The 14,869-nt window shown below is 62.1% G+C and overlaps 1 protein-coding gene across 1 annotated transcript in view; it reads left to right on the forward strand.

The window, feature by feature from the left end:
• The window catches only part of MYO15A (myosin XVA), a 67,914-nt gene that overhangs the window by 41,453 nt on the left and 11,592 nt on the right, over nt 1-14,869 (forward strand). The window contains 18 exon segments of the mRNA XM_058283351.1: nt 131-190; nt 667-742; nt 1,013-1,128; nt 1,226-1,344; nt 2,023-2,164; nt 3,469-3,580; nt 3,668-3,742; nt 4,198-4,376; nt 4,867-4,982; nt 5,236-5,308; nt 5,562-5,634; nt 5,846-5,919; nt 6,125-6,207; nt 7,575-7,705; nt 9,770-9,864; nt 10,026-10,103; nt 10,469-10,565; nt 13,515-13,675. Of these exon segments, the coding sequence (XP_058139334.1) occupies nt 131-190; nt 667-742; nt 1,013-1,128; nt 1,226-1,344; nt 2,023-2,164; nt 3,469-3,580; nt 3,668-3,742; nt 4,198-4,376; nt 4,867-4,982; nt 5,236-5,308; nt 5,562-5,634; nt 5,846-5,919; nt 6,125-6,207; nt 7,575-7,705; nt 9,770-9,864; nt 10,026-10,103; nt 10,469-10,565; nt 13,515-13,675 (1,860 nt within the window).

Here is a 14,869-nt window from a genome sequence, read left to right on the forward strand (position 1 = left end):
CGAAGGGGGCGGGGCTGAGGGCGGGGCTGGCGCTGAGGGCGAAGGGGCGGGGCTGCGCCCTGGGGGCGGGGCCTGGCTGGAGCCCGGCGAGGTGGCCGCTGGCAGGTGCCCACTGAAGCGTCCCCCGCAGGTGTTTTATCCCAAGGACAGCTACAGCCACCCTGTGCAGCTAGACCTCCTGTTCCGGCAGGTGAGGCCCCGCCTTCCCTTTCTGCCTCGGTCTCCCCAGCAGGCAGTCCACGGCTCAGAGAATAGGCTGGCTCCAATTCTGCCTCCTGCATTCTGGGACTTGGGGGCCTTGCCCGGGGTGCAGGGCTGCTCTCCTGAGACCCTCGGCCCCGCAGACAGGGTCAGCAGCCCCCCGATTCGATCTAACCAGAGTCACAGCTTGTGCAAAGGTTCGCTGGGGCCCGAGGTCAAATCCGAGCCCCACTGGATAGTTTGGGAGTCTGCAGCCTGGGAGGGGTGGCATGCCCCTGTGCGGATAAGGAGACGAGAGAGGCTTCCTTGAGGTGGGAGCTGATGGACACGGATGCTTGGGTTTACAGGTGGTCATCTGCATAAACACTGTTGCATAAACAGGATCCCCCCTCCCACGATCCCACCTACCCCAGAACAGCCCAGCCTGGGCCACCTGGCCCACCTGCGCCGTGCCCGTTCCCACAGATCCTGCATGACACGTTTTCAGAGGCCTGCCTGCGGATCTCCCAGGACGAGAGGCGCCAGATGAAGGCCCTATTTGGTATTGCAGGGGGAGGGAAGGCGCGTTGCCCCCCGGGGGGCAGCCAGAGCCTCAGCCTGCCTCCACTTTGCCCCCAGGCCCCCTGCTCGCTGTGCCCTGGCCTCTCACAAGGGGCCAGGCATGGGCCCCGCCCCCGACCTGCCGGTGGGCCTGGCCACCCTGCCCGAGCCTGGGTCTCAGTTTCCCAGCATGCCCAGCGAGAACACACTTCCTGCTGGGTGCCGGGGTGCGGTGGGGAGAGGGTCCTGACCCCCCGCTGGCCTCCTGTAGCCCAGAACCAGCTGGACACGCAGAGGCCCATGGTGACGGAGAGTGTGAAGCGGGCGGTGGTCAGCGTCGCCCGCGACAGCTGGGAGGTCTACTTTTCCCGCCTCTTCCCCGCCACGGTGCGAGCCGCCTGCCCTCCTCCCGCCCGCCCACCTGCTTGGCAGATTCGGGGATGAGGCTAGAAGACCCTCACGTGCCCCCCTTCCCCACCCCCAGGGCAGCGTGGGCACGGGCGTGCAGATCCTAGCTGTCTCCCACAATGGCGTCAAGCTCCTGAGGATGGCCAAGGGCAGCCGCGAGGCCAGCGGGCAGCTGCAGGTCCTGCGCACGTACAGGTGACCGGCACGCGGCGGGAGTCGGACTGCCCGGAGCCTGGGACCACGGGACCTTGGGGCAGCTGCTGACCGAGAGCCTGTGATGTGCCAGGGCCTGTGCCAAGCCCTTTCATGGAGCCCGTTTTAGAGAGGGGGGAAACTGAGGCACAGAGAGTCTTGACTCTCACACAGCCAGGAAGGCAATGAGTGAGAAGCGCACGCCCCCATCCTATCTCTGAGACCCCACCCCAGCCTGCTGGCGCAGTGGGACAAGTGCGCTGTAAATTACCGAACTTTGGTATAATCGGCCAGCAGCCCCTTTTTTTCTTTATAACCCAATGACAGGGGAGGAAACTCGCTCATCCGCTGGGCGAAAGCTTGGAAAGATGGAGAGGATTTGGCCAATGGGTGAAAGAGACAGACTTGGGCAGGCAAAACCTGGGAGGGTGGCCCACACGGCAAGGGGTGAGAGGGGCAGGAGCGTGGATTCCCAGGGCGAAGGGCAGTGAGGCTGGGGCCACCAAGGGGTAAGAGAGGAGAGGTCGCACGGGGGCTGGCCTGATGGGGCTGAGAGCACCGGGAGGCAGACAGGTGAGACCGGGTTGGCGGGTAGGGGCAGAGGGAGGGCAGGAGCAGCGGGGTGGGGGGCCCCCTCTGGCCATGGAGGCCGCGCCCTCACGCCACCCTCCCGGCCTGCAGCTTTGCGGACATCCTGTTTGTGACCCTCCCCTCCCAGAACATGCTGGAGTTCAACTTGGCCAGCGAGAAGGTCATCCTCTTCTCAGCCCGAGCCCACCAGGTCAAGGCCCTGGTGGACGACTTCATCCTGGAGCTGAAAAAGGTCAAGGGATCCCCTGCCCAGGCCCCCACCCCCACCCCCACCAGGGGTCAAGGGCACCCAAGAACAGGGCTCTCCCACCCTGGACGTACACCAGCCACGCCTGCTTAGGGACGTGTGCACGCGTGAGTGTGGGCCGGTGCCCGCTGCTTAGACTTGCTGATGCCTGCGGGCCTTTGCTCACGCCTTCCACCAGGAATGCCCTTTCTGCCTTTGCTCCTTCAGCAAACCTTTCTTTTATTTTCTCCCCCTCCACCTCCCCTACTCCTCCTCCGCCCCCACCCTGCTGTTTTTGCCATCTGTGTCCATGTGCTGTGTGATCTTCTGTTTCTATTTCTCTTTTTGTCTCCTCTTCTCGTCTTTCTCCTTTAAGATTCACCGGGATTCGATCCTGGCGGCCTCTGATGGGAAGAGAGGTTCCCTGTCACTTGCGCCACCTCACTTCCTGGTCTCTGCTGTGCTTCACCTTGACTCTCCCCTTCCTCTCTCTTTTTTGTTGCGTCATCATCTTGCGGCGTGACTCATTTGCGCGGGCACCAGCTCACTGCCCAGGCATTCGGCTTGCTGTGCGGGCACGCAGCTCGCCGCGCGGGCACTTGCGCGGGCACTCGGCTCACCATGCAGGCACTCATGGGCACTCAGCTCACCGCGTGGGCACTCGGCTCGCCATGCGGGCGCCCACACAGGCGCTCAGCTCGTCGCACAGGCGCTCAGCTCTCCATGTGGGCACTGGCTCGCCGCTCAGGCACGCTTTCTCGTCTTCTTTTCCACCAGGAGGCCCCAGGGTTCGAACCCGGGTCCTCCCATATGGTAGGGAGAGGCCCTTTCACTTGAGCCACATCTGCTTGCCCAGCAAACCTTTCTCTTTTTTTTCTGTTTTTCTTTTTTTCTTTCAGCAAACCTTTCTTGGTGCCTCTGGGAGGGGTGGGCAGAGCATCTCCTCTGAGCCCAGTAGCTAGTTGCGTCCCTCACTCGCCAGCACTGATCACACTGCCCAGATTGGGCAGCTGCCCCCCAGGCCTGACGCAGGCCCCCTCTGTCCAGCAGCTGGCCCAGGCAGGCCTTGCTGGGGGAGGTTGGATGAGCGATTGGGGGGTGAGGCGTTTGGGTGTGTCCTGCTGGCCTCCTGCCCCCAGGCCTGCGCCAGGCTGTTCCTTCTACCTGGAATACCCTTGCCCCTACTGGCCTAGGGAATGCTTCCTCCCCTCCCCCTGCCGATGATGGACGAGCCCACGGGAGGGGCCGGCGAGTGGCGCCGGGCCTCGGAGGGGCCTGAAGCCCCTCACTCTGCGCCCTGGCTGGCCCAGGACTCGGACTACGTGGTGGCTGTGAGGAACTTCCTGCCGGAGGACCCGGCGCTGCTGGCCTTCCACAAGGGCGACATCATCCACCTGCAGCCCCTGGAGCCGCCCCGCGTGGGTCAGCGCCGCGTGGGGCGGGGCGGGCCCTGTGTGTGTGTGTGTGTGTGTGTGTGTGTGTCCGCGCTGACGTAAGCCCCGCCCGCAGGCTACAGCGCGGGCTGCGTCGTGCGCAAGAAGGTGGTGTACCTGGAGGAGCTGCGGCGCAGGGGCCCCGACTTCGGTGGGCATCCTGGGATACCCCCAGCTCTGGAAACCCAAACAGGGCTCCTCCGGGCTCCACGCATTTACACCGCAGACACCTCCGGGGGGCGGGGATCTCGGGGCCCCAAAGGGACCATCTCCTAAGATGCCCTCCTTGGCCCGCCTGTCCCTCCTGGTAGCCATCCAGTCGGGCCCCCTGCCTGCGTATTTGGGGGTTCACTGCGGGCTCAAGCCTGTCCACGTTTGTGGTCTGAGGCTTTTTCTGGTTCTTTGCCTATCACCGCTCATAAAAGCTGCTTTATCTTTTGCACCATCTCCCCCTACCGTTCTGAGCCCTGGGCCTCAGTGTCCTCATCTGTGAAGTGGGCTCCAGGGACGGGTGAAGGAGACACCGGCATGACCCTAAAATGCCCCCAATCCCAAGACAGCCCCCCCCCCCCCCCCGTTTGCTCAGGCCCTTCCCCCGCCCCCTAGGCTGGCGGTTCGGGGCCGTCCACGGGCGCGTGGGCCGCTTCCCCTCCGAGCTGGTGCAGCCCGCGGCCGCCCCGGACTTCCTGCAGCTGCCCGCAGAGCCGGGCCGGGGTCGGGCGGCCGCCGTGGCCGCCGCCGTGGCCTCCGCCGCCGCGGCCCGGGAGGTGGGCCGCCGGAGACAGGTGCGGCCGGGCGCGGGGTGGGGGCAGTCCTGGGCGGGCGGGGACGGCGAGGGGGCAAGCGGGCCCGCGGGAGGCGGAGGGGCGGCCGCAAGGTCAGCCCGGGCCCCTGGGGCGGCGAGACGGGGTGGGGAAGAGTGCGGGGCAGTGGAGACCAGCCCCCTCCAGGTGAAGCCACCAGGATGGGGCGGGGCCAGGTGAGAGGGCCAAGCCAGGCTTTTGGGGTGCAGCAAGTCAAACTAAGTAGGGACGGCGGGGTCAGCGGGGACAAGGACGTTGGGCAGCCAATGGGGGCAAAGGAGGCCTGGGTGGTGGGCGTGGCCAGTGGGACGGGGCGTGGCCATCCGCAAGCGGGTGTGGCCAAGCGGAGTGGGCGGGACCGGCTGGACGGGGCGTGGCCATCCGCAAGTGGGTGTGGCCAAGCGGAGTGGGCGTGCCCGGCTGGACGGGGCGCGCGGGGCCAGGTCTGCAGCCCCTCTCCTCCTTCCCGCAGGGTCCCCTAGCCAGGGCCGACTCCGCTGACCGGCCTGAGGACGGCCTGGCCCCGCCACCGCACACGATGCTCGAGTTTGCCCAGAAGTATTTCCGAGACCCTCAGAGGAGGACCCAGTGAGTGGCGGGGCCATCTGGGGCTCCTTGCACCTCCCACGCTGGGGGCGGCCCGGTGGTCCCGCTTCCGGTGGGCGGGAGACGAGACTCCCCTGGGTGTGAGGCGCAGCCGCAGCTGCAGCCTCTGGGGGCGCTACCTGCCTGGTTGACCCGCATGGGGTCCAGAGCTCTCCGGCCTTCCCCGCTTGGAACGAAGGATGAGGCGCCGGGCAGGGAGGCAGGACTGGCCAGCAGCCTCCACCTCCTGTCGCAGGGATGGCCTCAGGCTGAAATCCAAGGAAGGCCGGGAGTCCAGAGCCTTGGAGGACATGCTTTGCTTCACCAAGGTGCCCTGCCCTGGGCCTCGATTTCCCCACGTGGAAAATGGTGATGCCAGATCCCCCTCCCGGGCCCTGTCCTCCTGGAGACCCCCTCCTCCCCAGCTCTCAGACCCAATCGCAGCACCCAGAGGGGCCCGGACTCCTCGCAGGCGTCGGGCTTTTGGTGGCATGCACCCTCCTGTGATTATCTGGCCTCGAAACACCCTGCACGCCCCTCTGTCCTGACCTGCTGCATCACAGCCCCTCCCCCGCCCCTCAGACCCCGCTCCAGGAATCCCTCATTGAACTCAGCGACAGCGGCCTCAACAGGATGGCGGTGGACATGTTCCTAGGTGGGTGGGGGGCGGCGGCCGGGGCCCTGGGCTGGTGGGATCCCGGGCTGGGTGGCCGCGTCCCATCACCACTGCTGTCTGGTTCTCAGGCCGCGGGGCCTCTTGAGGAGAACAGAAGCTCCCTGCTGCCCCTTGCCGGAAGCCTCCCAGGGAGGGCCCCCCGGGGGCGGGGAGGGCGGGGCAGGCCTGAGTGGGAGAGGTCTTCCCACAGCTGTGATGAGGTTCATGGGCGACGCCCCGCTGAAGGGCCAGAGCGAACTGGATGTGCTGTGCGCCCTCCTGAAGGTGGGTCCTGCCCGCCCGCCTCCCCGCTCCTGCTCCGCGACGCCGCGTCCCCACCTGCCACCCAGAGGGACATGGGGGCGGGAAGTCTCTCCTGTGGTCCAAAGAGGAGTGCCTCCCGTGGGTGGGCCCCGTTCTCATGCACCTGCTATGTGGCACGCCCTCCTGGCACCTCCTGGCCGTGTGACCCAGCCTGTCCCCTCTCCAGCTGTGTGCAGACCACGAGGTCATGCGGGACGAGTGTTACTGCCAGGTCGTGAAGCAGGTCACCGGTAACACGAGCACCAAGCAGTGAGTGAGCCTTGGCACCCGCCTCCACGGTCCACAAGCTCCGGGAGGGGCCTTCCGTGCCCGGGCCTGTCCCAGCCCAGCTCCTCTCCACCTCGTTCTCTTCTTCACTCACATGTTCTTGGGCACGTGGGGCAAGTCATTCCTGCTCTCGTTTGTATATTGTTTTTTATTTTAGGAGGTACCGGGGATTGAACCTGGGACCTCGTACATGGGAGACAGATGCTCAACCATTGAGCTATACCCACTCCCCATTTCTGTTCTCTGAGCTTCAGTGCCCTCCTCTGTGAAATGACAATGATGCTGTGTAAGCCGGGACTCTTGGTTGCAAGTGACAGCAACCCAACTCGAGCTGGTTTAAGCAAAAAAGGAAAGTGAATGGTTCAGGTAACAGAAAACTCGGTGAGCATGTGGCTTCAGGCATAGCTGGACCCAGGTGTCACAGGAAGCAGCCTTCCTTCATCTCTTGGTCCTGCTTTCCTCTGCACTGGTGTCATCCCCAGGCAGCCTCTCCATAGGCTGGCAAGGTGGCAGTTCCAGGGAGGCATCTGAGCTAGCAAACCCAGGGGAAAGGAAGATAGCCAGAACAAATATTTACAACAAAAGTCCCCAACCCACCTGACTTTCTTTGGCCTGGCTTGGTCACCAGCCCTCCCTGAACCAAACACAACAGGGGAGGTACAGCATTCTGATTGGCTAGACCCAGGTCACATGCCCATCCTCAAACCAATCACTATAGAGGGAAGCTGTGCTCTAATTGGCCAGACCTGGATCTTTTGGCCATCCCTAAACCAATTGCTGTGAGTGTTCTAATTGGCAATGGTCCACGCCCATCTCCACAACAGTTTGGGCAACTACTTAGAGAGGGCAGTTTCTCCCCAAAGGAAGTGCCCAGACACCAGAAGTCCCCACATATGACACCCTCATCCCCAGGGCAGTGTGAGGACAGGTTACTTCATCTCCCACAGGGCCAGCATACATTAGGTGCCCAATGTGTGCCCTGCTCTTGTTACCACCAGGCCCACTTCCCTCTACTTCTTGCACTTGCCTTCCAGCCGCTCAGGACTTTTTGAACCGCCGTGCTTCTCCCTCCCCTCGTCCCCAGGCCAGCTGCCTCTGCGCAGCCCGGCAGATGCCAAACCCGTGGCCTCCTGCAAGGACCTTCACCCAGAAATGTCCCCAGAGATGTCCTCCCCCGGGGAAGATCAGTTTCTTTCCCCCAGCCCTCTTCCTTCCCTGGCTTCCCAAGCGTAGCTCGCCTTCTGCATGCCTGGGAACTGGAGACCCCCAGACCCATCCCAAGAGACCCCTGGCCCGGCTCTCCAGTGCATGGCCACGTGTGACATGGCCCTGTGCGTGTGTCCCCGCAGGGACAGCTGCCAGCGAGGCTGGAGGCTGCTGTACATCGTGGCTGCCTACCACAGCTGCTCGGACGTCCTCCGGCCCCACCTCGTCCGCTTCCTCCAGCACGCCAGCCGGGCCCCAGGCCTGCCCTTCCAGGGTGAGGGCTCAGCGAGCGGGATGCACAGCTGGGCGTCTCTCCGCCCGGGGCAGCTGGGTGGGCCGCCAACGGGAGGGCGGCCTGCGCCGGGTCTCCTCATCCGAAGTCACTGCTCAAACATCTGTTAAGTCACTGCTCATCTGTAGAGGTCCCATGGGTGCGGGGCACGCGGCGGGCGGGGGGAGGGGGGGCTTCCTGGTGGAGGAGGTTGCGCCTGGGTCCTGGACACGTGGGAGCGGCCTCCAGGTGCAGCAAGGGTCAGGAGCGCAGGCTGGAAGGTGGGAATGGGGGGTGCGAGTGAGAAGGGAGAGTGAGGCGGGGGAGAGCCTGCAGCGCTGGGCTGAGCCCAGCTCCTCTGACTGTGGGGCATTGGCAAGGCTTCTTTTTAAAATTCAAACGTTATTTCAAATTCAAACATTAAAATAAGAGGCAAAAGGCAGCTTAGCAAGCTGTGGACCCCTCATAGACCCTGGCCACTCCGTCCCACTTAGAACTCTTTCCGGGGTCAGGGTAACCCTAACAGGCCTCCCATTGGACCCCTGAGAACTAAGAGGTGGGGCTCGTGAGGTGACCAATCAGAAGAGCACACAGCTGGGCCCCCCACCATTAGGAAAGGGAGGGGGGAGGGTCCCAAAGGCCCCACCCGGGGCCCCACGTGCATCTCTCTGCCCGTAGCACGCTGGGACCCGTGGCTTGGGTTGTGGACTTACCTCTTTTCTCATTTCTTCATAATCTCTCTATTCCCTCGCCTACCCTAAAAAACAACAACAAAAACAAACAAAAAACTACGGAAGCCTTACTCTAAAAAGTTCTGTCGGGGCGCTTTTACCTCATCTGCCTCTAAACCCAAACGCAGGGGGAGCGGGTGGAGAGCAGGTGGTGGAGCGCCTGGCGGCCACGTCCAAGGTCCTAACTCCAGCCTCCGTACCTCCTGAAAATAAACCAACAAAAACAAACTCAGTGTTCCCGCCGGTGTTCAGAAAGATGCACAGGTGAACACGGATTGGTTAAATAACATGTTCAAGGTCTCCTTGCTAATGAGGGAAATGAAGAAGAGAAAAAAAATCATATTCACGTCTCATGAAACCCAACCCCATTTTTTTTTTACCTTTAGCATTAATATAGTACCTTCTTTGCTTTTGTGACAAAAATATTACAATGTTGTTGTTATTTATAGTGTCTAGGTTGTACTATTTTTGCAGCAAGGCTTTTGAGTGGGTCTGGGCAAGGGGAGCCCCAAAGCTGGTTGACAGAGTGTCCACCTTCCCCCACCTTGGAGTATGGAGGAAGGGGCTGCTCCCCAGGTCCCACACCCAGCCCTGTTTCCATAGCAACCCCTTCATTCACAGAGGCTGGGGCTCCTGCAGGCTGCATGGAAGCCATGAAGGAAGTAGGGGTCCTCGTCCCCTCTGCCATTGAATCAGCCTCTTTGATTCAATTAGCAAACATTCCCAAGCCCAAAGAGGGGCTCCCAGCTCCGTGACGGCAGCAGAAGGGCCCTGACCCCTCGGCTCGTCCCCTTCCTGGTTGAAGCCCCATTTCAGAATAGTCATCGGGGAGGACACTGCTCACCCCAGAGAAATGGAGCGGCGAGGGTGGGCTTCTCGGTCCTGGCGTGTCGGGGCGAGGGAGGGGTTGGCTGGGGGCTCCCCAGCTCAGGGCCAGCCATGGCGTGCAGAGCCGGGGCGGGAAGTCGGCTCGAGACAGGACCCCCCTGCCGAGGCTGCCCCCCCTCGCATGCACGTGGTCCTACCTGAGCATGCCCGGGATCCCCCCGGCTTGGGGACCGCCAGGGCCCCGGGCCCAGCCTCTTGTCCCACGGCATCAACGTGGGCACCAGCCGTTTCCAGAGCTCACAGGCAGCCAGGGGGACTTGGGAGCTGGGCAAAAGGCCTATCCATGCAAGGAGTGGAGGGGGGTGCTCTGAGTTCGAATCCAGCCCTTCGGCTCTGCTCATGCCCTGGGGCGAATCTCTGTACCTCCGCTCTAAAATGGGGGAGAGGGTGTGGTGGACTCAGGACTGCAGCCCACCACGGGCGAGGATGTGACCCCCTGTCTTTGCAGGGATCGCCAAGGCCTGTGAGCAGAACCTGCAGAAGACCCTGCGCTTCGGGGGCCGCCTGGAGCTCCCCAGCGGCATGGAGCTTCGGGCCATGCTGGTGAGCCCTGGCCCGGGGCGGGGAGGTGGCGTGGGACCAGGCTTCCCTGGTACATGCCTGTGGCCCTGCACGAGCCTGCCCTGGACTCCTGGGCTTGGGAGCCACCAGCACCCTGGGCTCATGACCCAGCCTCTCTACCCTCCCGCTCCCCCAACGCCCAGGCCGGCCGAAGTTCCAAGAGGCAGCTCTTTCTTCTTCCCGGAGGCCTCGAACGCCACCTCAAAATCAAAACGTGCACCGTAAGTTAGGCCCTTGGGCGGGCCGCCGTGGAAGGGCGGGGGCGCCCCAGCCTCCTGCGGTGGGGGCGGGCCCCCAAGGGTGCCCAGCCTCTCCCGGGCTCTCACACGGCCCCGTGGGCAGGAGTTGTTTCGCAAAAGCATGAACCGAGGCTCAGAGAACTTACGCCTCCTGTCGGGCGCAGAACGGGGGAGGTGGGACAGAATTCGAACTCACGTCTCAGACTCTCAGGGCCATTCTCTGTCCCTGCATGAGGCTGGTTTTCAGAGACCTTGGGGGGCTTGGTTCTCCACCTCTGTGAAGAAGGGGTGAGGAGCTCAGGGGGAACAGAGTCAGCCCCCCCTGCACACCTTGCCCCCCCCCACAGGTGGCCCTGGACGTGGTGGAGGAGATCTGTGCAGAGATGGCTCTGACGCGCAGCGAGGCCTTCGACGAGTATGTCATCTTCGTTGTCACCAACCGAGGTGAGCGGCTAGGGAGACCGAGGCTGCTGGGCTCACTCTCACCACCAGGCTTTGCCCGGGAGGCCCCTGGGCCCCAGCCCGCCTCCGCGTGGAAATTCCTCTCTGCGCACCAAGTCCCCCCAGCCCTCTGACTCCTGCTCTGCCTTGTTTGGGCTACGAGCCTGTCTCACCTCCCAGACGGAGTGCATGGAGGGCAGGGGCCCTCCGATTCCTTGTTCGGTGCCGTTGGGGCTGGGGGGGATGTGGGATGACATCACCCTGCCCTCCAGGAGCTTACATCCTGGGGAAGGTTTCCCTTAGTAGGCCGAAAAGTCTGAGCACTTTTCCAGCATCCTAGTTCTTAATTGTGGCTACAGGACTCCCCTCCTGTGGTCTCACCAGGGCCCGCTGGGACCCTGGGGGACCGCCGGGCCATCCAAGCCCTGTCCACCTGCTGCCCGCCCCCTTCCAGACCTTGGCCTTGCCTCCAGCCGCCTCCGACCAGCTCCTCCCACTGCCATCTTCATCCCCCAACCGTGCACCCTCCAATCTGCAGGAGTGGGTCCCCAAAAGGTCTCCATTGCTGACATTTCCGGGGGCAGATCCTATGTCCCAGCAGGCCCAGTCCACAGCACATCATTCTATGAGCTGTATTTTTTTATTTTTTAGATTTATTTTATTTATTTATCCCCCCCCACCCTTGCCTATTGCTTGTGGTCTGCTGTGTCCATTCACTGTGCATTCTTGTCTGCGTGTCTCTCTTTGTTGCGTCCATCTTGCTGCACCAGCTCTCTGCGAGCGTGGGCCATCAGCTCTCAGCGGCACATGGGCCAGCCTGCCTTCACAAGGAGGCCCCGGGACGTGAACCCAGGGCCTCCCACATGGTAGACGGGAGCCCAGTCGATTGCGTCGCATCCGCTTCCCTCTATGAGCTCTTTTTTTTTTTTAATTTCTCTCCCCACCTTCCCTGTTGTCTGCTCTCTGTGTCCATTCACTGTGTGTTCCTCTGTGTCCGATTGTATTCTCATCAAGCGGCACTGGAGATCTGTGTCTCTCTTTGTTGCATCATCTTGCTGCATCAGCTCTCCGTGTGTGTGGCACCACTCCTGGGTAGGCTGCAGTTTCGTGCGAGGCAGCTCTCCTTGCACAGGACCCACTCCTTGTGCGGGGGGCACCCTTATGCGGGGACGCCCCTTGCGCGCATCAGCACTGCATGTGGGCCAGCTCACCACTCGGGTCAGGAGGCCCTGGGTTTGAACCCTGGACCTCCAATGTGGTAGGCAGACGCTCTATCTGTTGAGCCACATCCGCTTCCCTCTATTGTGGGCAGCTGCGGGCCTCTGGGAGGGTCGACGCGGATGGCCGGGTGAGCTCTCCGGACGGGGGCTGCCCCACGGTTAAAGGAGAGGAGGGGAGTCGGCACGAAGCCGTTGGGCCCTCGCTCTCTCCGCTCAGGCACGAGGGATGCGCGGTGCAAGCAAAAACACCACGGAGACGAGGTCTAGGCACAAGTCTGATTTATTGTAGAAGGGGACATGGTTTTATAGGGTCTAGGGATACGTAAAGGGACTTGATTGGTGCCGGCGGGTGCTGTTGCTTGCGTAGGCGGTTACTGGACAGTAGGCAGTTACTGGACAGTAGGCGGCTAAGGGGTTAGGAGCAAGGGAGGGGAAGGGGAAAGTGTGGGCTGTCTAGATAACGGCTAGGCGGAAGACGGAGAAGGAGAGAAGGAGGGGCAGCGCCGGCTGCCATACTGGGCGGGAAGGAGACGGAGACACTCTATGAGCTCTTTTAATCGCCATGACAACCCTGTGACGTGGATGGGGAAACCGAGGCCAAGGAGGTTGTATTAGTCGCCTATCGCCACTCCAACAAATGCCGGCAAACTTAGTGGCTGTAACCACAGGTTGGTGTGGAGGTGAGACCTCCTGCAATTCAAGTGAGGGCAGGGCTGCCTTCCTTCTGGGGCTCCAGGGAAAAGCCGTTCCGGGCGGCTGCCCGCGTTCCTCGGCTCGTACCTCTCTCTCCATCCTCGCAGCCCGCAGCCCGGCATCTTTAAATGTCTCCCTCTTTAATTTAAGGCAGGATTTCTCTATAAGCCTACAACTTTTCTTGAAAATAGGTATCTCCCTCCCTCTCTCTGACTGCGGCTTCCGTGGTCACATCTTCCTGCCTCCCTCTGCTCGAGTTGCCGCATTTCCTTCTCCAGCCCCGACCGGGCGACAACCCTCATGGTGATAGTGGGACCCCTGGGCCATCCAGGATCATCTCCCCACCTCGCGGCCCTTCAGTTAATCCCATCCGCAAAACCCCCTGTTGCCGTGTAAAGTCACACCCACAAATTCCGGGGGTTCCGGGATTCGGATGCGGGTATTTTAGGGGGCCGTGATTCAGCTGAGACAGGCCAGGCGACTTACTGGAGGTCTCACCGTTGGAATTCGCGCCCGGGCCGCGTGGCCTCCGGAGCCTGGGCTCTTGTCATCTCACCGTTTTTCCTGTCTTCGGTAAAAAGTTTCCGAAGGCGTGGGGCGGGGGTGGCAGAAATGTCGGTGCGGGACGGGAAACCCGAAGCCTCCCGCAGGCGAGCACAGCGCCGGTGCCAGACGCGGGCCTTCCCACCCCCTGGTGCGTTCAGACCTCGCCTCGGGCACCCCTCCGGAAGGAGTTTCCCCGGAAGGCACCCCCTGGTCCCGGGACCTGAAGTCCCTCGTGCTTCTCTTTGTCCCTGGTCTCCTCTGGAAGGAGCTGGAGCTTTCTCCGAGCATAACCCAGGGCCCTTTCCCAGACACAGGCTGGCCTCCTCCTCGAGCCAGAGGAGTGTGGCTTGTGGCCCTGAACTGTGACCCGACGCCGGGCACCCCCCGCCACAGCGCCCCTTTCATAAGGAGACCGGCGCCCCAGGCGAGGCGTCACCTCGGGGGCTGGCCGGGGTCCGCCCGCGCCGCCAGCCCTCGCCCCGGCCCTCCGCAGGCCAGCAGGTGCGCCCGCTGGGCCGCCGCGCCTACATCCTGGACGTGGCCGCGGAGATGGAGCGGGTGGACGGCGGCTACACGCTGTGGTTCCGGCGCACGCTCTGGGATCAGCCGCTCAAGTTCGAGAACGAGCTGTACGTGACGATGCACTACCACCAGGTCAGGCGCTCTAGAACCTCCCGGGCCCGCAAGGTCAGACCCCTCAGCCTCGGCGTTCGAGGCCTTGGGGATCCGGGCCCGCCCCCCCTCCCCGGAACTTTCCCTAGAGACCAGTCAAGTCTCTGTCCCCTCCCCGCCTGCCCTCTGGCCTCTGCACGTTGTCACCTCCAGTGGGTCTGCCCTGTCTGCTCTCCTGTGTCCCTGCTTTTCTCAGTGCCCCCTCACCCCCCCCCCCAAAAGGCTTCCTACCAAACAGCTCCTCTTTTCCTCTTTTCCTCCCTTCCCCAGATGGCCTCTTCCTCTGAGCCCTTGACCTGAGCTGGGTGTGGCTAGGATTGTTATTTTTGTCTTCCTGTTCTTTTCCTTTGAGACTTGCCAGTCCTCTAAGTCAGGATCAAGGGTTTTTTACAAAATCGCCTCCTGTCTTGCAGAGGTTGGGTCTTTCTATAGGTAGTCAGGTGTGACGAGGACGAGTGACCCCAGGGACGTGTGAAAGAAAGGTTTATTAGGACGTACGGCTCCTAGGACAGACCAGAGCCGCCGGCTTCACGGGGTCCCCCGGGAGACGCGTCAGGAGGCTGGTGGTGGCAGGAGCCCAGCTGGGATGCAGGGAGGAGCGAGAGAAGCTGCTTACCTCGTGTTAGCAGGTGTCAGGGGTGGTCGCCCCGGCACCAAACAGCTGGGTCTAAGATGCCGAGGCAAAAAAAACAACAACACAAAATTAATTCACCAAATGCAAGGAATGTGCAGTGATGAGGGAGTTGTTGATGTGGGAGGAGTAGGGGGTGGGGTATGTGGGAACCTCTTGTATTTTTTAATGGAACATTTTTTGTGATTTATATATCTCTTTAAAAAAAGACAATTTAATAAAAATATATATAATAAAAATACAATTTAAAAATTAAGTATTTAGGAGGGAGGCATGCGACAGGGTGACAAGCCCCTCATTTTCATCCACCACACCCCCTGTGCCAAAATACGCGGCAGGCACTTGGGATGGAGCGCAGGTGTTTCCGTGTAACTGGCGCTTCCTTTTATGGCAAGTCCAGGGACCAATGAGAGTCACTTCACTTTTGCGGCCACATGGTGTCGCTATGGAGACGCGCCCCGGGCAGCCGGCTCGGGCGCCACGCCGTGTAGGCTGTGGACTCAGCGGCCTCCCAGCGGGAACTTGTTAAGATGCAGATTCTCAAG

The sequence above is a fragment of the Dasypus novemcinctus genome, chromosome 21 (assembly GCF_030445035.2).
Source record: "Dasypus novemcinctus isolate mDasNov1 chromosome 21, mDasNov1.1.hap2, whole genome shotgun sequence".
Lineage (NCBI taxonomy): Eukaryota > Metazoa > Chordata > Mammalia > Cingulata > Dasypodidae > Dasypus > Dasypus novemcinctus.